Below are 23,341 nucleotides of genomic sequence, written 5' to 3'. Positions count from 1 at the left end.
TGTTGTCATTTCAACAATCTTTACAGAACCTTCACCAGGAACAAATTCCATCTCGAGAAAACAATTTCTTTGTTCATCCGTAAGAAGCAACTCCTCATCCATTCAACTTTTACCATGAGATTTCAGTAATTCAGTCACATCTTCAAACTCATCTTCTAATTTTAGTTCTCTTGCTATTTCCACATCTGCAGCTACCTCTTGCACTGAAATCTTGAACCCCTCAAAGTCATCCATGAAGGTTGGAGTCAAGTTCTTCTAAGCTCTTGTTCATGTTGATATTTTGACCTCTCCCTATGAGTCACGAAATGTCTAGAATGGTGAAATCCTTTCTAGAAGGTTTTCAATTTACTTTGCCCAGATCCATTAGAGGAATCACTTATCTATGGCAGCTACAGACCTATGAAATGTATGTAGTTAAGTAGTAAGACTTTAAAGTCAAAATTACTCCTTTGATCTATGTATGGGCTGCAGAATGCATGCTGTTTTAGCAGGCATGAAAACAATATGAACCTCACTGTACATAACCATCAGCTGTCTTGGGTGACCAGATGCACTATCAATGAGTAATAATATCTTGAAAAGAATCTTTTTTTTCTAAGCAGTCAGCCTCAACTGTAGGCTTAAAATATTCAGTAAACTGTGCTGTAAATAGATATGCTTTGTTGTTTCACTTATAGAGCACAAAGTAGATTTAGCATAATTCTTAAGGTCTGAGGATCTGTGGGATGGCAATGAAGTCACCAGCTGCATTGGCCCCTAACATAACAAGTCAGCCTGTCCTTTGACACTTTGGAAGCCAGGCACTAACTTCTCCTCTGGCTAGGAAGGCTGTAGATGGCATCTTCTTCCAATAGAAGGACTTTTTCATCTACACTAAAATCTATTGTTTAGTGTAGCCACTCTAATTATCTTAGCTGGAGTTTCTGGTAATTTGTGGCAGTTTCTGTATCAGCACTTGCTGTTTCACCTTGAACTTTCGTGTTAAGGAGATAGCTTCTTTCCTAAAACCTCATGAACCAATCTCTGCTAGCTTCCAAATGTTTTCTGCACCTCTCTTTTCTTCCTCACCTCTCTGAGCCTTCACAGAATTGAGAAAAGTTAGGACCTTGCTCTAGATTAGACTTTGACTTAAAGGAATGTTGTGGCTGGTCTGATTTTCTGTCCAGAGAATTCAAACTTTCTCCAAATCGTCAATAAGGCTGTTTTACTTTCTCATCACGTGGGTGTTCACTAGAGTAGTCAAGAACTCTTCCTTCGCATTCACAATTTGGCTAATTGTAGGAAGAGGCCTGGCTTTCGGCCTGCCTCAGCTTTCGACATGTGCCTTCCCCTTAGTTGGTTTTAGCTTTTGATATTTATATCAAAAAGGATGGAAGGATGTGGGACTCTTCCTTCCACTTCAATACTTAGAGGCAATTATAGGGTTATTTATTGGCCTAATTTCAATATTGTATTGTCTTGGACAATAGGAAAGCCTCTCTTTGGGTTAGATAGAGGAACAGCCAGACAGTAGAACAGTCAGGATACACACAACATTTATCCATTAAGTTCACAATATTATGAGTGTGGCTTGTGACACCCCAAAGCAATTACAATAGCAACATCAAAGCTCCCTGATACAGATCACCATAACAAATATAATGATAATAATCAAAGTCTGAAATATTATGAGAATTACCAAAATGTGACAAAGTAAGCAAATGCTTTTAGAAAAGTGGCACAAAGCCAATAGACTTGCTTAATACACCGTTACCACAAACCTCAACATGTATACAATGCGTATCTGTGAGGCACAATAAAGTGAACAGCAATAAAATGAGGTATGCCTGTACAAAATAGAATAACTGAGCAACTTCTCATTAACCAAAAAATACTACAGGACAGAAATGGACAAACTACTCTAGCCAAAACATTTATCATTACATTTTATTTAAAAGATAATTTCCAGAATGTTATTTCTTCATTCTTTTTTTCAAAGATTATTTTTCAGTAATCTCCACACCCAATCTGAGGCTTGAACTCACAACTGCAAGATCAAAACTCATGTGCTCTACCAACTGAAACAGCCAGGGACCCCCTTATTTCTTCAACCTTAAAATATATTTCTTGGTTAGTAGAATATATTCAGTATCTACAATGCCTTATATAAAAGAAAACAAACATCAACAATAAGTCTAACACTCAGAGATAAGAACACTTAAAGTCTGGGGGTCATTTTATTTTTCTACATTTTTCCATATTAACATATGCCAAAAGAGAGACTAACATTTACATTCGAACAAGGGGTTCATGATACACATCTGTTCTTCACCTAGAGGCAATGGCTTCCTGAGTCTTAAATGGAACAACAAACCACAGCTGCTTAAATAAAGTGAAGGAACTAAGAGAAGCACAGAGCAGCACCTAAGTGACCCAATCCCAACTCTGTCAAAAGTCACCATCATGACATTTTCAGGGTAAGAAACAAAGAAAGGATTTTCAGTTACTTGGAAAAATGTGGGCACTCTAATCATTTAATATAAATTCTCCACAGAACAGTATTACTTTATACCCTTATTCTAAAAATGCTATCTTCTCTCCTTTTCCCACTCCAAAAATACTTCTCATGAATATTCATATCTTTGATTTCTTTCAAACTAATCTAGAGTTTGTATTACCAAAGTATTCCTCTTTCTTTTATCCACTAAAGAAAGCTTACTCTAGCCTCTGTCCCTATTTATGATTGAACTGTATTTTAAGTTGATATGAACCACTAATACAATCACTCTGTACTTAGTGTCTCTCCCTCAACCCCACCAGGTCCCTACAAGCATCTTCACTTGCAGTTTACATTTGTTCAACTTAATTAACACGATACATTGAAACAATATAAAATTGTGCTTTTACTACATGAGAATTTATATTCTTTCACTTTATTTTAAGGGTTCACAATTAAAGGGAAAGAAGTTCCTGGCTTTTCATTCAGGTATAGCAGGGTTGTAGTTGAATTAAGTTATCTTGAATATTCTCCTCCTGCATTGTATTTCTATAGTTCATAAGGTAGTTGCTGTACATTAATTTTACTTTTACATTTCTTTTCTGATTTTTGCTTTAGAAATCCAGCTAAATATGACTAATTCTTAGTTATCCATAGACAGGATGTAGAAGTATTTTAAGTTAAGTTTAATTTAATCTACTTCCTCTTCCTTTTAATAATGTATATAATTGGCTAGAATCAGACAAAATGATTTTATTTTCATTTGTTTTGTCCACCTTTGAATAGTGATGCAGTTAGCTTTTAAGAAGCCAAAAAGGAATATCTTTACAGCAATTCATTATTAAAAATTTTAAAAATAATGTCTTTTCTTGATAAATCAGGATCTGATTCTAGTGCAGGTGCTCTTTAACATTCAGCCAAGAAGTCCTGACATCGAATAGAAAATCATCATCCCAAATTTCACACAATGCTACGGATATTACTGCTTCACTGAAGAAATAAAGTCTACCAAAGGTAATCAGCACATTTTTAATTAAAGTAGAAATTTCCCCCTTGCTCTTCTCCTTCAAAGCACTACTCATTTAGCATCCATGAACCGTCATCACGGCCATCTCTGAGTTTTGTGTACTCCAGGTTTTCCCGAGACTGCTTTTAGGGGAAAACTGGCCAAATGAAGGTAAAAACAAAGTCAGACTGTGACTGCTGAGACTTCGCTGGGAGGTACTCTCTCCTCCCAGTTCCAGAAGTTTCTAGTTTCTTTAACTCCTGTGAGTTAAAGGTTCACTGTATTAGGAGATTGGGCCCTGCAACTGAGGAGGAGTGTGCTTACTTATTCTCCTTGCCCTGAATCCCAGGTTCTAGAATTTTAATCCCTGTGGCTACCAGGCTGTGAGGGTATGAGAATTTCTTTAGTAATGAGTGTGGTTCTTTCTCCATCCTATATGCACTGAGTTTGTGTGTGCAACCTTACAAAGTTCAATTCCTTTCTTTCCCCCAGTAAAATGACTAGTCACCAAATACTAAAAAACCTTACAAATTACCGAATTCAAACTTTCCCCAACTTCACATGATGCCTAGAGGTTTTCCATTTCCTCAGAGAGCAGAATACAAGGAAAGTGCTTAAATAGAAGCATGTGGGAAAATTCTGGGGAAAAAAATCCCAGATGGGAAAAGTGGTTAAGTTTTAGAATAAGTTGCTATGTTGTGGAAACTAACTTTTTCTTTTTCCCCTTTCCCTTTTTACTGTGTAAGTCTCTGAATATTGGACTAATTCTCATTGGAAAATTTAAATTATCACAATGACTTTTCCAATATCCAACAATGGGATGGGCTATCTCATGAAGCAGTGACATCTTCATCACTGGAAGTATTCAAGAAGCTGGAATAGAAGGGACTTTTCTCTCTGTGGTCAATATAATTCAACATCAATGCCAATAGTGACAATAAAACCCAACATTTATGAATACTTTCTAGCTGCTCCACATTTTACGTGGATTATCTCATTCAATTCTCTACAATAACTCTTATAAAGAATCTGTTATTAGTTCCATTTTATAAATAAGGAAACTAGGCATAAATAAGTTAAATAATTTGCCCTAAGGTATGAATAAAAGACCTGGGATTTGGACTTAGTCTAACTCCAGAACCCCACCCCCCCCCCGCCCTTTTTTTTTTTCCCATAAAGAACTCCACTGGACTAACACTGACTAAAATAAATGGTGCATACAGTATTTTTAGTATAGTTTAGTAAGTTTTGACGTATATACACACTCATAAAGTCATTATCACAATCAACATAATAAACATACCACTATCCCCAATTTCCCCGTTCTTATACAAGACATTGTGAAATCTTTCCTTCCTGGCTCTCTCCCAAACTCCCCAACCAATGATGTTCTGTGTCACTCTAAATAAGCATGTGCATTTCCTAAAATTTTATATAGGCGATATAATAGGTATATATCTGCCTTTTTTCACTCAATAGAATTTTTTTTTAAATTCAGCTATGTTACATAGCAGATATCAAATATTCACTTTTTATTGCTGAGCAGTATTCCCACTGCTAACCATATGGTCCGAATATACCACAATTTATCTATCCATTCATCTGTTGATGGACTTTTGGGTTGTTTTCACTTTTTGTCTATTATAAAGAAAGCTGATATAAACATTTGTGCACAAGTCTTTGTATGGACATATATTCTCATTTCTCTTGGGTAAATACCTAAAAGTAGAATGGCTCGATCATTTGGTAGGTATATGTTTTAACTTCTCAAGAAAATTCCAAACGGTTTACTACAGTGGTTGTATCATTTTTCATTACAACCAGCAGGCCATGGATGTCCAGTTCCTCCACATGCTTGCCAACAACTGGAATGGCCAATCTTTTAAATTTTTAGCTAAAAAGTGTGCATAAGCATGTTATTGTGTTTTTTTAATTCATATTTCCTTAATGACTAGTCAAGTTAAGCATCATCTCATGTGTTTTCAGTATGTCTTCTTTGGCAAAGTGAACATTCTTTGCACATATTCTCTGGGGGTGAGGGGATGTTTTATTTTATTAATGAATTGTGAGAGTTCTTTATATATTCTAAAACAAGTCCCTTTATCAAGTATCTGATTTTCAAATATTTTTTCACAGTATGTGGCTTCTTTTCATTCTCTTAAGAGTGTTTTTTTTTTTCAGAACAGAAAATTTGAATTTTGATGAAATTGAATCTATCATTTTTAAAAATAGGTTACGCTTTTAGTCCCATTTCCAAAAAACTTTGCCTAACTAACCCAAGATCAAAATAAGTTTATAGTTTTATGTTTTAAATTTTGGTCTCGGACACATTTTAGACAATTATCACATATAGCACAAGGTATGGATTGAAGTGAGGTTTCTTTGGTACCATATGGAATAACCAACTGTTCAAGTACTACTTGTTGAAAAGATTATCATTTTAAAAATCAGTTGTCCACATATATGCAGGTCTATTTCTGGATTTGGTTTCATTAATTTGTCTAGTTTTACAGCATTACTAAATGCTCATGATTATTGTAGTTTTATAAATGTCCTGAAATCAGGAAGTTACTATTCCAACTTTCTTCTTTATAAAGTTGTTTATTCTAGGTCTCTGGTATTTATATACATGAATTTGTTAATTTCTATAAAAAAGTATATTAGAATTTGATTGACACTATACTGAATCTATGTATCAGTTTGAAAAGAATTGACATCATAATAATGTAGTCTTCCAACCTATAAACATGTCTTTCCATCTACTCAGTTCTCTGATTTTTGCTGGCAATGCTTTTAGTTTACAGGTTCTTCACATATTTTTTTCAGATTTATCCCTAAGTGTATGTTTCATATTTTTGATGCCATTATAAATAATATATTCTAGTTACCAACTGTTTATTGCTAACATATAAAAATAAAATTTTTGTATATTGTGTTTTGTATATTGATCTTATATGCTGCAACAAACTTGTTAAAGTCACTTATTCTAGTAGCTTTCTGGTAGATTTTATTAAATATTCTACATAGATATTCATGTCATTTTTCTTTATAAGCTGGGTGTCCTTCTTTTTATTGCACTAGCTAGAGCCTACAATGCTGACTAAAAGTATGGGAGCCAAGTAGGCCAACTATTCTGTTTATGGAAAGATTTTAAGTACACTTTAATTTGTTTATGCCTATTTCTTTTTCAGTGAACTCTGGTAATCTATGTATCTCAAGGAAGCTATCCATTTCACCCAAGTTGTCAAATTTACTGGTATAAATTTTTCACAATATTTTCCTATTGTTCTCCTAGTAACTGTAGAATCAGCAGTGAGGTCCCTGGTCTCATTCCTGATGTTGAAATTTGTCTTCGATCTTTTCTTTCCTGATCATTCTGGCTAAAGATGTAGCAATGTTATTGATCATTTCAAAAGAACTTCTTCATTCAAATTTTGAAAATTATGAATACATAAAACATGCAGAAAATGCAGAGACAATCATGACACATGCTTACACCCTACACTTTTTTTTTTTTTTTTTAGATTTTATTTATTCATGAGAGACACAGAGAGAGGCAGAGATACAGGCAGAGGAAGAAGCAAGCTCCATGCAGGGAGCCTGATGTGGGACTCGATCCCGGGACTCCAGGATCACACTCTGGGCCAAAGGGAGATGCTCAACCACTGAGCCACTCAGGTGTCCCCACTTGTAAAAGAGTTCATGTTATTTCAGAAACTTTACAACTGAAGTCTTTTTCTCATTACTCATCAGAAATAAAAATCGTATTTATTTCCCTTCTCAGAAGTAACATCTAACCACAATGCTAATGCTGGTATTTACCGTTCTTATTTATGTTTCTAAAATGTGAATATCGTTATCAATTTGTATCCATTAAAAATATATGGTACTGCTTTGGGTGTTTTGCATACTATACACTATGTCTTGATGCAAAAGCTTTTTCTGCCCAACACTGCACTTTCAGGTTTTATCCATGTAGAGCCACACAGTTCTAATTTACGTATCTTGCCTGTGGCATAGTATTCCACCATATAAATATACTATAGTTTATTTACCCAGCTCTTATTCATAGACTTTTATTCAGTTTCCAATTTTCCCATGTCTGCTCACATAAACACACGTATTAGTGTCTCTGAGAATGTGTATGTAGGAGAGTTAATTTCTGAGTAGTGCATTATAAGTACCTTCAACTTTACTTAGTTACTTAATTGCTCTTCAAAGTAGTTGTACCAATTTATACTCCCATCAAACATATCAACAAGTATGAGAGGTGTCCTTTCCTCAATTGCTTAAAAACACCTGGAAAATCAAACTTCTAAATGTTTGCAAACCTGGTGACTATGAAATTATATATTGTGTCTTAGTTTGATCTCAGTAATCATTGGTGAGATACAGGAAATCTTCACGTTTACTGGCCATTTCTGTATCTTCTTTTGTGAACTGTCCATTTATATTGTTTGTCCATTTTTTTTTCCTACTAGGTTATCTTTTTCTTGTTGATCTGAATAAATTGTTAAATCTTGTCATTTATATGTAAATATCTTCTTCCAATCAATGGTTTATGTTTTAACTCATTTTATGGTATCTTGTAACTGTTTACAGCTTTGTTTTTAAAACTTCATTTAAATTTATCAATTCTTTCTAAGTTATTCCCAGCCCTGTACTATTCCACATAAATTTTAAAATCATCCTGTCAAATTCAATTAAAAACCCCATTAAGATTCTGATTAAAAATCAACTGATTTCATTAATTACTAGAGAGAAATGGCCATTTTCGGGATAAGTTATGTATATTTGTTTTCTATTTTTTTTTAAATTCCCTATGCTGTATTTTTCTACTTATTCTTGATTCAATATTGATAATTTATATTTTAAACAAAATGGTCAATTTATCTGTATTTAGAAAGATATTGCCAAAAACATCTCCTAGTATTCCCTTCTGATTATTTTTAAATATTTCCTATGTCCATAGTTATTTCTTTAATTCTTGATATTTTTATTTGTGCTTTCTCTTTCATCATCCTTCCTATAATAGCTTTGTCTATAATTCTTTTTTTAAAAATCAGCTTTTGTTTTAACTGATCCTTGCCATTATCTGTTTTCTTTCATTAAACATTTGCTGTGGGGGGATGTGAGTGGCTCAGCTGGTTAAGCATCTGACTCTTGATTTCAGCTTAGGTCATGCACTCAGGGTCATGAGATCGAACGCTGCATCAGGCTCCATGCTGGGTGTAGAGCCTACTTACGATTCTCTCTCTCCCTCCATCCTCTGTCCCTCCCCCCCTAAAAAAATAAATTTGCCCTACTTTTTGTAATTTTCTTTCTTATGTTAAAAGAAAAAGAACAGAATCATTGTTGAGTCCAGTCTTTGGCCTCTCAATTTTCATTTCTGCTATATCATTTTACTGCTCTCAAAAACTTTTTGCTACATTACACAAGTTTTGATACATAGCAACCCAGTTGTCATTCAAGTTTAAATTATTTCACGATTTCTTAGAATTCGTTTTTTTGAGGCATGACTTACTTAGAAGTATTTTTAGTTTCCAAACATATGGATTTGGGTTTTTTCTTTTAATATTTTCATAATTGATAAGTAACTTTATTATACTATAGACAGAGAATGTTGTCTACATGACATCAACTCTGACTTTTTTTTGCAACTCTCCTTATGGACTAATAGAATACTCAATTTTTGGAAGTCTCCACATGTACTAGAAAAAACTATGCATTTTCTAATTATATGTCTATTAGATTAATCTTGTAAACTTTGTTTCAATGACTCAAAATAATTTCAAAAAAAATTTACCTACAGTAATGGATCCTAAAGGTAGCATCTTAAATCTCAGTAGCCAAATAAACTGTCATTAATAGCAACTAATATTAGAACTGAAAGACAAATCACATCTGTGCACATACATACAAAAACACAATTTTCTTTGTTCCCTATAAATGCTCTTGCTCTTCCCTATCTTGTTCCTGGAAATAAAGTTCCAATTTCTAGTTACACCATCTTTAAGAAATGGGAAAAAGTCCCCTATTTTTGGCTATAAAGGTTAAAAAAAAAGTTGACAAAATATCCCCAAACATGTAATTGTGTGGTCCTGTGGTTGAACTATTACAGAATGTTACTCCTGTTGCCAGAGACTCATGCTGTGGCCTGGGCATCCAGAGTAACAGGGCAGTGGTCGTTTCCTCTATGGATCCCTAGTGTGTTGAGATCTGCACAACAAGCATTGCTTTTGACATAGCCCTGCCTTTCTGGTTATAAATAATTCAAACATCTACATTCATAAACAAAATCTCATAATTATTTTGATCAATTCCATTCTCTCTATATTCCTCAGATCCACTATCCTTAAGACCTGACCATGACAAATTACTTCTTTAGCTATTTTATTTCTCAAATGCTTCCAAGTAATACTTGTCAAATTGTTGGCTTCTATTTTACTCTTCTTGGTTATGACAGTATTTTTCCTACTTGACCTGTACATACTGTCAGGTGACTATTTATGATTTTATCTCAATGCTATTCCACTTAATTGTGCTTTGGTCAATATATATTCATAAGTATGCTTCCTCCAACAGTTCTACTAATCACTCAAAATTTTAATCCATTTCTTTTTCTTTTTGTATTTTAAAAGTATCCATTCACCAAAGCAGTGAACTTATTCTAAAATCTCACCTAACCAACTCATCTTGAGTATTCTATCAATATAGATCTTTTTGATTAAACTGAATTATCAGAATGCATTCACTCATTCCAGTAAATCCACTAATAAACTTTGGAGTTATAATCTGATTCCACATACCCAGGATTGATGTGGTTAGAATATGAACAAGTTTAATGAATAACTTCAATGTCTTAAGTTTGAAAAACCAAAGGACAAACAAAAACTAATAGTACTTTGACATCAATGCAATGCTCAGTAGATAGCAAAACAGAAGAGATCTGGAATATATACCAGGATAATTTTGATTCAAACATCTCAGTGTGGCTCTGAAGAGATGATATGCCAAGTCAAAATACTGTGACTACAAAGAATTTCATTATTACAAGTTAATAAAATCTTCACAAGAAAGTATTATTATCTATTCTGGCTTCCTGAATCACTAGATGCTGCTAATAGAGCAATTCTTTGACTTATACATTGAAATCTCGTATAGGACACGCTCCATTAGAGATAGTGAAAATGGACTGAGTTCTCTGTATTTTGATTTTCTACTGTGGATGCTCAGTGAAAAATCATTTTCGCACTTTCTTCATTATTATGAAACACAACAAAGTTACCATACATGTAATTAAAGCTGGATGTTAATGTTCTGAATTCTAATCTTCTTCCTCAGATCTATCTAGACCACATCCATATCTTCCAATTAATTTTTTTCCAAGAGGATTATTTTCCTACTAACATAACAGGAAAAAAAAAACCAGGATGTAAGATAGAAACTTTAATCTTGTAGCTAATTTTAAGACAACAATGTATTATATCTATTATTTATAAATCTTAAACGTAATAGTCTTAATCTGAGATTACTGAAAGACTACTTCGACAAAGATAAAATTTTTTGTTTTCCTTTTATTTTTCACCTTAAAGAAGTAATAACAAATATTGATAAGAACTAAGTTTATAATATAATCTACATGTATACAAAATTAAAAACTTGGAGAAAATAATCTGATACTGTGCCCTACTATAATGGCTTCCCTGATCTTCCCTTACCTCCCTATTATCTGTTTTCACCAATGCAGCCCAAGTGATCTTGTCAGAATAGGAGTCAGTTCATATTCATCCTCTGCTTAAAACCAGCTAGTGGCTCCATACCTCATTCAGAATAAGAAACAAATTTCTTAAGACAGTTTTTACATACTGTTTTACAGGGTCTTTTATAATAATTTGCCACCACTTCCACCCCTAGATGCAAACATTTCTATCTCACCTCCTTCCGTCCCCTTCTAGACTCTCTTTATACCACCAATTACTGTGGTTCTTGGGTTATTTCTTGAACGTGTCAGGCATCCTCTTGTCTCATGGCCTCTAGGATTGTGGCCTGGGATGCTCTTCCTTCAGATGGTCACTTGGCTAATAATCTTACCTTCTACAAATCTTGACTCATGTCAGTCTTCTCCTAGTGAGGCTGCCCCTGACTTCCTTTTTAGTAACTACCTCTATAATCCCACTCCTGGCACTTTATCCCCTCTGCCCTACTCATTTTCCATAATAGCACTTCTTGTATTCAGATATATTACATAATAGGGGTTTGAATTGTGCAAGTCGATTTATATGTGGATTTTTAAAAAATAACTACAGTATAATACCATAAATGTATTCTCCTTATAATTTTCTTAGTTAACATTTTCTTTTCTCTAGTTTATTATAATAACAAAATATAATTCATATAACATACAAAACGCATTAAGCAACTATTATGTTATCAGTAAGACTTCTGGTCAAAAGTAGGCTATTAGTTAAGTTTTTGGGGACTCAAAAGTTATACATAGATTTCCAACTATTTAGAAGGGTCAGCACTCTTAACCCCCTGCATTGTTCAGGGTCAACTGTATACATTTTACCTGTGTATTTATTATCCATTTCCCCAACTAGAATGTTAATTACATACGGGCAGAGGTTTTTCCTGTCTTTTCTTTCTGCATCCTCAGTACCTAGAATTTTACTATAGGAGATACTAATTAAACAGCTGATGTATTAGTGGGGAAAAAAACTGAAAACAGCCATAGTGAGTAAACATTTTTACTGTCCCTGAAGTAAAGATCTAAATTCACCAGTTTTGATCTCATAATTAGTTTAAGATCAAAAAGAAAAACGTTAATTTATAAATGGGATTTCTAGCCTAAGATGGCTCCTGAACACACTATACAGCAATGGTATCTGATTATCTGAATATGAATTTTCTTATTTAGTGGTCTCTAAATCAAGCATTAATTTCCTAATAGATTATTGCCTCCAGGTAGCCTTATCACTAAGATATGTAAAAATCCAAGGATTTCATCTTAGCTAGAAGGAAAGCTTGCAAGACAGCCCAACTGAATGGACAAAAAAGGAGAAATAGTCTTCTTTCACTTTTCTCGAGCCAAAATGCACCCGTACCAGCAGCCAATCACAATTTAGACACTGGATATTGGATCACTCATGGCAACAGGACAGTAAAGGAGAGAAAATGCATATAAACAATAAATTAGTGATATTAAGAAAAGGAGCTTCATATTAAATTATTTAAGTGGTTAATCTACCTTTTTAAAAATTTTTATTTGAGAGAAAGAGAGAGGCAGAGAGAAAGAGAGAGGGAGGGAGGGAGGAAGGGAGGGAGGGAGGGAGGAAAGGAGGGAGAGAGAGAGAGAGAGAGAGAGATCTCAAGCAGACTGCCTGCTGAGCACAGAGCCACAACTGAGAGATCATGACCTGAGCCAAAGTCAAGAGCTGACATTTAATCATCAACTAAGCCATCCAGGTGCCCCAATGTGGTTAATGTACTCTAGAAAAGAGAATTTAAAAGTTCAACTAAAAGATTCTCAAGTTTTTTATTTAAATCCCCTGATTTAAAAAAAATAGATTCTAATCTTTTTTTAAAACTATGCTTCCCAAAAGACTTGATATTATTTCATTGCTAGATTTTTCAGAATTTCTGCCAGAGTTCCCCATGACGTTTGTAAGATTAAAGGATACTTTAAATATTTGCCCCTTACCAGTTCAACTATTGATCTTGCTTCCTCTTGAGTACAATGGAAAGGGCTGTCACATATATGCACATTTGTGCTGGAAAGGAAAGGACAATGTTATTAATTGGGATAAAAAAGAAACAATTACCAAAAAAAAAAAAAAAAAAACCAACTCCAAATATTACAACATTGAACGTAGAATTCCAGTTAATATAGTGCTCCACAGCAATGCACATTCTAGAATTTTTAAAAAATTTAAATAATAATATGCAAATCTATATAATCTCCCAATATATAAAAGACTATACAGCACAACTACACTTCACCTTTAGTGAGGAAAAGCAAAACCAAATTTGACCCCTGGAACGATGACTATAAGGAAGAATTTTCATCTAAGTGAGGTGATACACTGTAATTGGACAGTGAAAGATGCTACAAAATCTCTTTCTCAGGTATGGAAGGCTAAGCTAAGAGTGGTGAGAGGAAAGCATGTGAACATGAAAACTCAGTTTTCTCAAGGGGAGGGAGGGTCAGGGAGGCATAAGACAGGAGCCCCTTCCATGGTCAAAGCCTTCCAACACAATGGAGAATGGCAAGCTATCTCCACAAGTATGTTGCCCATTGTGTATTTCCTACTTCCTGGATGAAGCAGAGGCATCATTCCTCAGAAATATTATGAATGATTTTTAAAAATTTCATCAAAGAAATTACATTAAAATTGGATACAGAAAGAGGCAGTAGAGAAGGGAGGCAAAGCCAAAGAAAAAGTAATTAGCAAATCCATCGAGAAGATGAAACAAACACATACACACATACACACACACGCCCTCCAAGTGGACCTAAGAGATATATATTATCAAATGCATTTTCATAATGGCTTTTGTGAAATATTTTGGGATATACTGATAATAAGATTTATCTAGTTATTTATCTTTGTAATTACATCTGTCTGTAATCAGACATTGGGTATATAGCAATTACAGTGGCTGTTCTGCTTTCTATCCAGACTCAAAATGTGGGATTTATTTTCATTCTTGGCATGAATAAAATTTGATGCAAGTTGGCATTATCTTTAAGACTATTTTGTGTTCTCTTTCAACAGCTCATATCTAAGCAAGCTAAAAACTCAAAAAGGTAAGGCCTTAAAAGTCAGATGTTTCCCTAAAGAATATGAAAACTAGATTTTAAAAGAACAAGGCAGAGAATTAAACACTGTGAAGTCTTAAGTGCTAGTCCTCTGAAGAAAGCATGGTATATGCTAACTATACTATGCACTATCTTTTTTTTTTCCACTATGTTTTTAATGTTATAACTAAACCAAAGTAAAACATACCTTGGAAATTCTGGGAAAATTATGGTAAGAGAATAGGAGTCTTCTCTAGAATAGTGCTGCCAGATAAAATACATTAAATTTGAATTTCAAATAAGATCAAACTATTTTTTAGTTAAGTATGTCTCAAATATTGCATGAGACACTTATGTTAATAGGATGTACTGCTCTGAAATTTAGATTTTACTGGGTATCCAGTATTTTATGTTAAATCTGATAACCTATTTCTAAAGTAACCCTCTACTCCTACAACAAAGAGTCAATATTAAAGCCAACACTAGGTTTTAAAAATTCTGAATAACTTCTAAATATCTCCAGTAAAATATCTTGACAAGTAACCAATGGAACCAAGGAAAGCCAAGAGGCTCTGCCATTCTCACTTTGCACAAATTATCAGTATGGCTGTTTCAAGAATGAAGTGGAAGGTACACACAAATAGACTTAAGAGAATCTTGCAAGACACACCAATATAAAGATGAGAGATTACAAAGTCTCTTATATACTATTTCTCTAATAGGCTCTTACACTAGCATTCTGTTAGCTTAAAATAGTGCCAACTTCCTCACTGACATCCTTTTAGTTAATAAAGTATACAATCTGGGTTGTAATATATTTATCTTAGGATTTAAGGTACTTTGAATGTTTGAAGGCATGTTATCAAGAAACATTTTTATTTTCTCTAAATTGGCCCTTATGTAAAAATAGTTGATTCATATTTAATGATTCAAACAATTCTTATACTAAATGTTAGGGACATTTGTTGATGATGGGAATACAATAATGAACCAGGGAGCCCCTATGGAGGTTTTAATATTTGAGTCCTTTTTAGTCTTAAACTATGATTATGGCCTGTAAGATGAAAAGCAGTGTAATCATTTAAAGGAAGGATGACTAAGGTGAAGGTGTCTATTATAAATGAGATTTAAGAACAGGACAAAGGAGAATGTTCTGCTTTCCATTTTATAGTAAGATACTAAATATTTTGTTCTTAATTTATAAACATTATATACCCTATTCACAATCTTGCTGACCCAAATAAGCAGACATGACATTAGATGATCAGCAATACCAAAGATCTATGGATGACAAACCAAACTGCATTTAAAAATAATAATAATAAAAAGGTATATTAACAGACATATAATAGTGCAAAATAAGTGACTAAATAAAAAGATACAGAAATAGAAAACTGCCTGCAAATGAATAATAAACACATACAAGATGAAATTTACAAAGCTAGTAATTGGAATTTTTTAGTAAAGAGAAAATTATTTTCTTCAAAACAATTTCAAATCAGACAAAGGCTCACACTCATGAAGCTCTTCAAAGACAGTGTTCAGGATACAGATTTGTCAAGGCTTTTCATTCTAAAGCAAAGTAGTCAAGAAAAAAAGGAAAGAAAAATTTAAAGAGATAAGAATGACAATGATTTTGCATCACAACGTCCAGAGTTTATAGAAAAAATACGGACATGGAAGTAAATCTATAGAAAGCTCAAAGAATTGGAGCTATCCATACATAGATCAAGTCCACCTTCGTCTACAAAGGTAAAAAAGAAACAACTTAAAGGCCTAAATAATTTGGAAGAACACATTTTTATATATGTAATATATCTGGTCATGCAGTAAGCATGTATCAACTACCAACTATGTGTCAAGTTCTTTCACTAAGTGCTCAGATACAAACTCAATTTAGAGCAAGATCAAAAAATAAATAAATAAAACACTCCCAGGTTCTACACAGCAGTGATATGAGAGTAGACGTAATCCAGCCCAAAAGAAATAAAAATTCTTGGGAGAGGTACCATTAAACTGCTTCTTCAGGCACCTGGGTGGCTCAGTCGTTTAAGCGTCTACCTTCAGCTCAGGTCATAATCCCAGGGGTCCTGGGATTGAGCTCCCTGTTCAGTGGGTAGTCTGCTTCTCCTTCTGCCCTTTCCTCCCTCCACTTATGTTCTCTCTCTCTCTTTCTCAATCACTCTCTCAATCAATAAATAAAATCTTAAAAAAAAAAAAAAACCCACAACTGCTTCTTGAAGAATGAACAGGCATTCATGAAGAGAAGACAATGAGAGAAGAGAGGACAGAACAGGAGGCTGGAAAAGTAGGTCTGGACATGCTGTTTAATATACAAAAGACCTGGATTATATCCTATGATCAAAGGGAGCTACAAGGAGTTTTTAAGCCAAAAACATGATAATCACATTTGTATTTTTCGAAGATACTTCTGACAGTACTAGAGTATATTAAACAAGAAAGAAACTGCAATATAAAACAACTTCTGAGTAAATAAATGACAGTAACTGAATTAAAGTAAAACTGAAGTAATACTGAATTAAAAATTGAGCTAAAAACCTCAAATATTCTACAGGGGCTTCTGAGAATCATTGAAAACGTGAAAAACTTGGAAAATAAATGGGTCAGAATAATAAATGGTTAGTGAAACTGGCAAAATGAACAGTACATTTCTGATTTCTTTCTTTTTTTTTTAAGATTTTATTTATTCATGAGAGATACAGAGAGTGAGGCAGAGACATTGGCAGAGGGAGAAGCAGGCTCCCGGTAGGGAACCTGATGTGGGAGTCAATCCTAGGACCACATGAATATTTGACTTAGAATATCTTAGAATATCATAAAGAATAGCTAGGTCTACTAATTTCTAGGATAGTCAGAATTAGAAGGTATTCAGTTATACTCAAGTTTTGTTGTTAATAAATTGTATTACTTAAATTAGAAACAATCACCTAAATTTTAAGATTATGCTGAAAGAAACAGTGGTCTACATAAGCAGTAAGAAGAAAGAAGATCAATGAGTTGACAGTGTTACTTGAGCTTACAACGGAACAGAATCTGAAGGTATAATGACTAAACATTTATGTGTAGACAAGATTAACATCTCAGTGACATGGATATATTATTTCTTGAGACTATTTGCCTGGTTATTCTATTATTCATTCATTCATTCATTCATTCATTCATTCATTCATTCATTCATTTATTGGAAAGACAGAGCAAGTGTGTGAGTAGAGGCAGGGAGAGGCAAAAGGAGAGGGAGACAGAGAATCTCAAGCAGACACTGCGCTCAGTGTAGAACCCCAAGCAGGGCTCAGTCTCACAACCCTCAAATCATGAGCTGAGTTGAAATCAAGAGCTGAACACTTAACTGAGCTACCCTGGCATCCCTATTCTAATGATTTCTTTAATGTCTCTCTTGATTCCCAGACTTCATGTTCCAAAAGGGCAGAGACTCTATTTATTGTAGTCACAGCAATAATCCTAGTATCAGTACAGTGACTGGCAACAGACTCTCGAATCAGTATTTGTTGAAGAGTGAATAGCTTCCCAATTTCTCCTGATTCAGAGAAGACGACAATGAAGTTGGGTAGTACTCTACAGAATGACTAAGAATATTTGCTTCCTATAGTTAGGCTTACCAGGAGTTCATCGTTTTTGTTTCTAAACCTGTTTAAGTGAGTTGCCCTTGTTACTTTCATAATTTAAGCAGTAATTATGCTCATCAAAGAAGGGAGTGTGGAAAGAGAACAGATTCTATGAACACTAAGTAGGCTGTAAAACTACTAAGGCTAAAAAAAAAAAACCTCGATAAAGGTGACTATAATAACTTGGTGTCAAAGTAGGTGTGGCTTAAGATAACTGTAAAGAAAGTTTAGAAAAAAGAACCTAAAAATCTGTAAGGGTTTAACTATAAGAGTTTAAGGATTAGATGATCTTATCTTGGTTTTCTATTCTATATTATGTTAGAATATATACAATTTATTTGGAAACTATATAGATAAGGCCTTATCCAAAGGGTAAATAAATATATACTTAATGGTTTTAAAAGAGAATAAAATGTTTGCGTATATGTTACTATCATTTGACTCCCTTTCATTAATCAGCTAGTGATCCATATCATGTTGGAAAAAAAGGTTTATTACTATTTTGTTAAGAAATGAAGTGGTAGTTACACATAATTAAAATAACTATGTTTACATATAGCATATTTAAAAATGCTAATTTTTCTACTCCATCTTTGCACATATCACAGTGTATTATAATTAAAATGTCTTTTTACTCAACAGTATCCCCTACTAAACTATAAATCCCTTGGGAAACGGGACAATGCCAATTCCTAGTTTCATAGTGTGCAGCACTTGGTATTACTTTCCATATTTGTACTCTGTATTTTTTTTTTAACGGAAAAAAAAACTGCAATTCTCTTTTTAAAAAAATCAGATCTGACTAGTGTAATACGGCTGTCTAGTGGCATTAATAACAAAGTAACATCACATAGAAAAGACAAATTCTTACCACTTTATAGCTCCTCCATCACACTTCTTCATAAGCAATGCTTTCCAGCATTCATGAGTAGATTTAATAACATCAAGAGCAAAAGCCTAGTTCCAAACCAAAAACGGACATAAAGATCACATCATTATACTAACATGGAACTATTCTCACTATGACACCTTATTTTTAAGAACATGAGCTCTGGAGTCAGGCAAACCTGAGTATAAATTCTGGCACCCTTATTTACCAGCTGTTACTTTTGAGCAAATTACTTAATCTCCCTAAGTCTTAACTTCTTTATCTACAAATGGAAGGTAATGAAGATAATTTATAGTTGGGATTGTCAAACTAGGGCCTGTAGGCCAAATCTAACTCACCACCAATTTTTGTAAATAAAGTTCACTGAACACAATCATGCCCACTCATTTGTGCACAGCCTATGACTGCTTTAGCACTATAATGGCAGAGGTGAGTAGTTGTGACAGAGACCATATGGCCTACAAAGTCTAAAATATTTACTATCTAGTACTTTACAGAAAAAGTTGCCAACACCTGATTTAAGTTATCCAGCGGTTGAGGGATGTCTGGGTGGTGAAGCGTCTGCCTTCAGCTCAGGGTATGGCTCCAGAGTCCTGGGATTGAGTCCTATATGGGGCTCCCCTCGAGGAGCCTGCTTCTCCCTCTGCCTATGTCTCTGCCTCTCTCACTGTGTCTCTCATGAATAAACAAAATCTTTAAAATAAATAAATAAATTATCCAGCTCTTGAAAGGATAATCTGTATGCAAAGTGCTTAGGCTAGTCCCTTGCCTGTAAGTAAGCATAAACCTATTAATTTCATCATCATCAAAACTGCAATCTAACTGCATAGTCATTTTAGAGTATCCACTGTCTAAAGGCATTTATCATTCTCAAATATTTTCTTGGTATAAATTCATATAATGTCCCCAAATGCAAAATCAACAATATATACCTCTTAAGTGTGTCTAAAGGAACACTTATTAAAGCAGTATATTCTTTTGTTTTTTTACCTCCAAAGATTGCTAATTTTCTAATTTTCCTTAATAAGAGTCCTTTATATATTAACTAATTCATACTACCTCCTTTCTCCTTAATTGACAACACATGCTAAGAAGTGAAGAAAATCCTTGGTTCCAAAGGAACCAAGATGTAATAATAATGAGAAATTTACTGCTGAAAAAAAAGCTCTCTCAGCTCTCTAGTTGCTGGAGATGAACAAGTATGGCTCAGTGAGGTCATGTTGGGGAGTCCCAGCCAAGATGTGGGATAAAAAAGACAATATTGTCCAGATAATATAAGAAAATATTTTTAACCAAATCATTCAGATAAATATGATTATTTAGAATCACTTTCCCAGTACTTGCTTAAAGAGGTCAGGAGGAAAAATCTAGATAGCACAGGAATCATCTTTTCAAAGATGGTGAAAAGATACAACTTAATTTTCCTGAGATAGGCACAGTATTTTAAACAGAAGTGGTAAAAACCAATGCATAAGATGATTATGCTCTAAAAATTAGGTTGTATAAATGATCTAGTCTTCATTCAGAAAGAATTAATATTTATCAAAACCAAGCAAACAAAACAAAACAAAACACCAAAACCCATCAACTCCTAAACCACCTGACTCTATAAATTCATGATTTAGCAATCATATCCTGAGGCAGAAAGAGCTCAAATACAAAATACAACATTTTTTACAGGAAAAAAAGATAAAAATACAATTTATCTTATAAATTTTCAATATTTTACTTTTAAGTAAGAGTATCCAATTGAAAATAAGAGTTTTATAACCACATTGAATAAATCTTAGACAAACCCCTCAAAATCTTAAGGCTTCTTTTAATGTGCCTTTTCAAAAATACTAAGTCAAGCAATAAATTCTTATATAGCAAAATATTTATTATAATTTGTAAGTTTCCATTAACATGGCTCATTTTACTTACAAAACATGTATTACTTACGAGTACCCACTTAAATGTTGGGGTATACATAATGTAATTTATATAGTGGTGATAATTTTTTAAAAAATATTCTATGTCGGGGATCCCTGGGTGGCTCAGTGGTTTAGCGCCTGCCTTTGGCCCAGGGCATAATCCTGGAGACCCGGGATCAAGTCCCATGTCGGGCTCCCTGCATGGAGCCTGCTTCTCCCTCTGCCTGTGTCTCTGCCCCTCTCTCTTTCTGTGTCTCTATCATGAATAAATAAAATCTTTAAAAAAAAAATATTCTATGCCTTAGACTTGATGTCTTTGGCCCATTTTCTCCATTTGTGTCACATTAGAACACTTCATGGTAATTTTGTAGTATTCTAATAGAAAAATCCTATGACAGTAACATAATTCAAGTGCTTTCCTAATTGTTAAACAGCTTAAGTCAGAAATGGTAGAATGTACACTTAAGGGGGAAGCCCTCTTTGGATTTACATTATGGTAAGTAACTTTCTCCTGTCCAGAATAGTAAACGGAAGGTTCTTCTTCTTCATACACAATTTGCAGTTAGACTGATAATAGAAATCCTTCATTTTCTGAGATGAAGGAGTTATCAATAAAGAGATGAATACACATATGTATCAAGTGTTACTGATTCACTTACATCTCCTGAAAAAAAAATCCTTTTAAATAAATATGATAAAATAATGCCCTTAAATATTAGTCAGTATAGAGCACTTTTGTTACCATGTTATATACAAATACTCACATAAGAAACTCTCACAAACTTCAAGTATCATACAAGCACCACAAGGTAAAATAATGTCATTAGAGTCATATAAAGCACTTTTGTTATGTTATATACAAATATTCACTTAAGAAAGCCTCGCAAACCTAAAGAAGTATCAAAGAATCATCACAAGGTACGTTTTATAATAAAGATCATTATCTTTACCTTGTTTTTGAATTCTCCATTGAAAGCAAACTGGTTTTCTGGTTTTCCTTCTGGCACCTTATAAAATCTAAACCAATTAAGCGTAGCTTCCAAGTAACCTGGTTTGTACTTCTTAACATCATCAATATCTGCAAGTGAAGAAACAAGATACTTTCTGTTAAAAACTGAAATTCATTCTTATTAATGGTAGAACACTGGACTGAGGGAGTCCACCTTTATGGCTAACTTGCAGCATAATAATCAACATGTATCACACCGCCTCTGGACTTGAGACTTTTTTCCTATGTAAATATATTACTTCTTCATTCTACAAACATTTCTTAAGCACCTTCAGATACTATGTTAGGTAGATAAGGAGATGAAGACAACATAGTTTTTCAAGAAGTTCAGAGGTCTAATTAAAGAGACAACAAATAGCAATGTAGTAAGATAAAGTGAGAGATACTTAAGGACTTATGACATTCTGTGAGCAACGGAAGGCTTAAGAGTAAGGTAAGTTACATCAGGACGTGTTTCAGAAATATTAAGCTAAAGGACCACTGAAGATAAAATGGATAGGACAGTCCCCAAAGGAGAACATACTAAAGTCAGATGAGAAGGATTTTACATACTTACACACCAAATACTTAGTAAGTTTCTCATTATGTGTCAGACATTGTTTTAAGCAGGTAAGTAAAAGAGTAAACAGAAATAAGCCCCTAATCTCATGGTTTTATATAGTAGGAAGAGACAAACAGAGAAACAAATATACAATGTTAGGTAGTGAAAAGTCTGATGAAGAAAAATAAAGCAGAGTACGAAAGAGAATGCAAACACAGCAAATTTAAACAGTGGTATCTGGATGGTTCAGTTTTTCATTTCAAATTCTGTAATGATTTCCAGGATTTATTTTTAAGTTCTATTATAACAGAAGCAGCTCAACCATCACATTTTGAGAACATTCTTTTAAATATAATTGGAAATATTAGTGTAGTAATAATAGACCCTTCCCCGAAAGAAGTCTCCAAGAAATGTATCCCTTCCAATAAATATCAATTCAAAAAACATGCAGAATACCTAGAATAAAACTAGCAGTCTTTACTCTCTGTCAGACTGACTTACTTGGAAATTTAGTAGTCCTTTATGCACAATATATTATAACAGACTTGACAGCACTTGAAAAATTAGAAACTTGTAAAAATAGGAGATGACACAATGCACTGCGATAATTTAAAGATCACTGATTTCAGACTTGCCCACCCAAGTCTTGCAGGAATCCCCTCACTAAGCATAATAGAGAAAGGTAAGCATTTTGTAGGCATGAGTTAGACAAGAACTATCATTTTGCTTTTAATGTTTGCCTTTTGCCTGTTATGTAAAGGTTCAGTAAGAGTTACGTATGTCTCCAGAACACAGATATTTCACGTAAGTGAAATTAGTGTGGAAAGGCTGAGAGCACAAAAATGGTAGAAACCATGGTAAACAGAAGATTGAGTATGCTGTCTAAAGGCACTCAAATTTAAAATTTTAAAATACATCAATGGGCCAGACATCTATTTACAGTAATTCTGGGGCAAATAGGAGAAATAGTACAACTAAGGGAAAAAATAACCACTTGAAACTGAACACAGGGCACATCTACTCAATCATAGTCAATACATACTTTTTAAGTAATGGAAGATG

The 23,341-nt window shown here is 33.8% G+C and overlaps 1 protein-coding gene across 3 annotated transcripts in view; it reads right to left on the bottom strand.

Moving 5' to 3' along the window:
- The window catches only part of PPA2 (inorganic pyrophosphatase 2), an 81,861-nt gene that overhangs the window by 4,055 nt on the left and 54,465 nt on the right, over positions 1-23,341 (bottom strand). For all 3 annotated transcript variants that reach the window (XM_055342334.1, XM_055342335.1, XM_055342336.1), the window contains 3 exons: positions 21,680-21,807; positions 18,799-18,884; positions 13,186-13,255 (listed from right to left, as the gene is read on the bottom strand). In XM_055342334.1, the coding sequence (XP_055198309.1) occupies positions 13,186-13,255; positions 18,799-18,884; positions 21,680-21,807 (284 nt within the window). The remainder of the gene's footprint in view (positions 1-13,185; positions 13,256-18,798; positions 18,885-21,679; positions 21,808-23,341) is intronic.

The sequence above is a fragment of the Nyctereutes procyonoides genome, unplaced genomic scaffold (assembly GCF_905146905.1).
Source record: "Nyctereutes procyonoides isolate TBG_1078 unplaced genomic scaffold, NYPRO_anot_genome, whole genome shotgun sequence".
Taxonomy (NCBI): Eukaryota; Metazoa; Chordata; class Mammalia; order Carnivora; family Canidae; genus Nyctereutes; species Nyctereutes procyonoides.
This window is presented reverse-complemented; position numbering and strand designations above follow the sequence as displayed.